General features: G+C 50.6%; 1 protein-coding gene across 1 annotated transcript in view; it reads left to right on the plus strand.

Moving 5' to 3' along the window:
* Nucleotides 1-2,442, plus strand: part of WIPF3 (WAS/WASL interacting protein family member 3) — a 20,571-nt gene that overhangs the window by 10,778 nt on the left and 7,351 nt on the right. The window contains exon 7 of the mRNA XM_011361733.2: nucleotides 1,391-1,492. Within this exon, the coding sequence (XP_011360035.1) occupies nucleotides 1,391-1,492 (102 nt within the window). The remainder of the gene's footprint in view (nucleotides 1-1,390; nucleotides 1,493-2,442) is intronic.

The following is a 2,442-nucleotide window of genomic DNA, read 5'->3' on the forward strand; positions in this document are numbered from 1 at the left end:
GCTTGACTTAACCCTCTCAGCAACTCTGGGAGGTGTGTGTACCAGGATTATTCCCATTTGACAGATGAGGAAACAGAGGCACAAAAAGTTATTATCCCAGCAGGAGAAGCTGGATTCAGTCCCAAGCAGGTTGGCTCCAGAGGCTGCCCTTTTACTCACCTTGTCATATTACATCCAAAGATCTCAGTACCTCACCTTTCACAGAAGGTTAGAGCGGTCACCGTCCCCATTCCTGTATCTGAACACACCATGGTCTTCTCTGTCAGGGACCAGCGGAGGAAAACTGAATCCGCCCCCGGCACCCCCTGCGAGATCACCCACCACAGAGCTTTCAAGCAAAAGCCAGCAGGCCCCAGCCTGGACCCCGACACAGCAGCCCGGAGGGCAGCTGCGGAATGGAAGCCTGCACATTATAGGTAAGCGGGGCCGCTGCCGGCCGTGTTGGCTGCCAGTGAAGAACTGGTTTCCCCGGGCTCAGGAGGGAGTTTGCCAGCCTGTGGTGCTGTCATTTTTAGGGCAAATGCTTTGCAGGAATAGTGGCTCACTGTGGCACAGAACAACCTACAGGTTGTGTTAAACATAGGGTTTCTCTTGAGGTTTTTCTGGGGGTTCCAGAACCCACTCTCCAACCTCCTGATGGAGCTTAGACAGAGGGAAGAAAACCAACTTTCAAATTCTGTGTGTGTGTGTGTCTCCATGGAGAAGTCTATGCATAGGGTTAAAAGAAGAGAGTGATTTAGACAAGGTGAATGAATGAACGAAGGCTCAGCAGGCAGGAGGACAATTAGGGCAAAAATATGGAGATAGGAACAAAAGTCACCTGGGGTCAGGTGTGACCAAAAATCTTTGAATCCCTTTGTAGGTTGAGCTACTCTCAGACACAAAGCTTAGATCATAAAGCAGGGACTCAACCCATGAAAGGGCCACAAGCCCTCTCTCCTCTTCCACCAAGGGCTCAGGGCAGAACCTGTTTCCTTTGGGGAGCCCAGGTCCCCAGCTGGACATAAGCTGTGCTCCTTCCCACCAGCCAGGCCAAGGACTCCTGTTCTGCCCACCTCTCCCACCAAAGATGTCCCCAGGAGCTCAGGGGGAGCTTTAGGCCACAGGGACTTTTCTGGTCATTGGTTGCTGCCAGGTTCTGGACGCCGAGCCCTGGATATCCCTGGCCCTTCTCCTTGTGGGTTGAAGTATATTGGGGTGGGTGGTGGGAGAATCTGTTGATTTCGCTTTCCCTGATTCTCTCTGTCTCAGCTAAACAGTAAAAAATGAGAAATAGATGGATGTCATTAAAATGCCTGCACTGGACACACAACCTGTGTGCTCCCGGAAATAATCAAAACTTGGGTCGCCACAGTAATCAGAATGATTTTGCCATTTCTCGTGTGTACAGATGACTTTGAGTCTAAATTCACATTCCATTCCGTGGAAGACTTCCCTCCTCCAGATGAATACAAACCATGCCAGAAGGTTTACCCCAGCAAGATCCCCAGAAGTAAGTACCGAAGTACCCTCCCTATGAGACCCCTGATTGTCCCTGATCTTCTGGAATTTGGTGCTCATTGATTGGCTACAGGCTGTCTAGAGGATGACGTCATAATTTCACTGTCCTATACAGCAAGGATGCAGTGCTATTCATACTTGTGGATGGTTCAGAACATTTATTTGTCCCAGTCCCCAGGGATTCATTCTGAGGCTTTTACAGAATACCAGAGTTAATTGCTTAGTGTCAGATTTTTTGGGGGCTTGAATTTACATGTCCCTCCCCTCCCTGCGGCTTTTTGACTAGGGAGCTAAACACTCCAAGAAAATGGGATGCAGGAACTTTGCATTAATAGTTGGGAAAGAACCTGAAAACCCCCAGTTTAGAACTGTGGCAGACAGTGAAAAGGTGAAAGTCTTCAAGCCAGTCATTCTAAACCTTGGCTACATATTGAAATGACCTAGAGCAGCGGTCCCCAACCATTTTGGCACCAGGGACCAATGCTCCAATGAGAATCTAATGCCTGATGATCTGAGGTGGAGCTGAGGCGGTGATGTTAGCTCTGGGGAGCGGCTGCAAATACAGATGACGCTTCGCTCGCCTGCCGCTCACCTGCCACTCACCTCTCGCCGTGTGGTCCAGTTCCTAACAGGCCATGGACGGGTACCAGTCCACAGCCCGGGGGTTTGGGGACCCCTGACCTAGAGGACTTAAAAATCTCAAAGGCTAGGCTGCACCTACACCAACTAAATCAGAATACATGCATGGGACCAGGGTGTCGGTATTTTTGAAAGCTGCCAGGTGATTCCAATGTTTAGCCAAGACTCAAAGTCTCAGCCCCGTAAGAGCTGCCTCTGCTTATTCCATTATGTGGCCAGGCCCCAAGAATGGCCTTCACTCGGCTGACCCGTTCAGCTCCAAGGGTGGAGGAGGGAAAGGCCGGCCAGCCTGCCCCTCAGGCT

The sequence above is a fragment of the Pteropus vampyrus genome, unplaced genomic scaffold, assembly GCF_000151845.1.
Source record: "Pteropus vampyrus isolate Shadow unplaced genomic scaffold, Pvam_2.0 Scaffold69, whole genome shotgun sequence".
Classification (NCBI taxonomy): domain Eukaryota; kingdom Metazoa; phylum Chordata; class Mammalia; order Chiroptera; family Pteropodidae; genus Pteropus; species Pteropus vampyrus.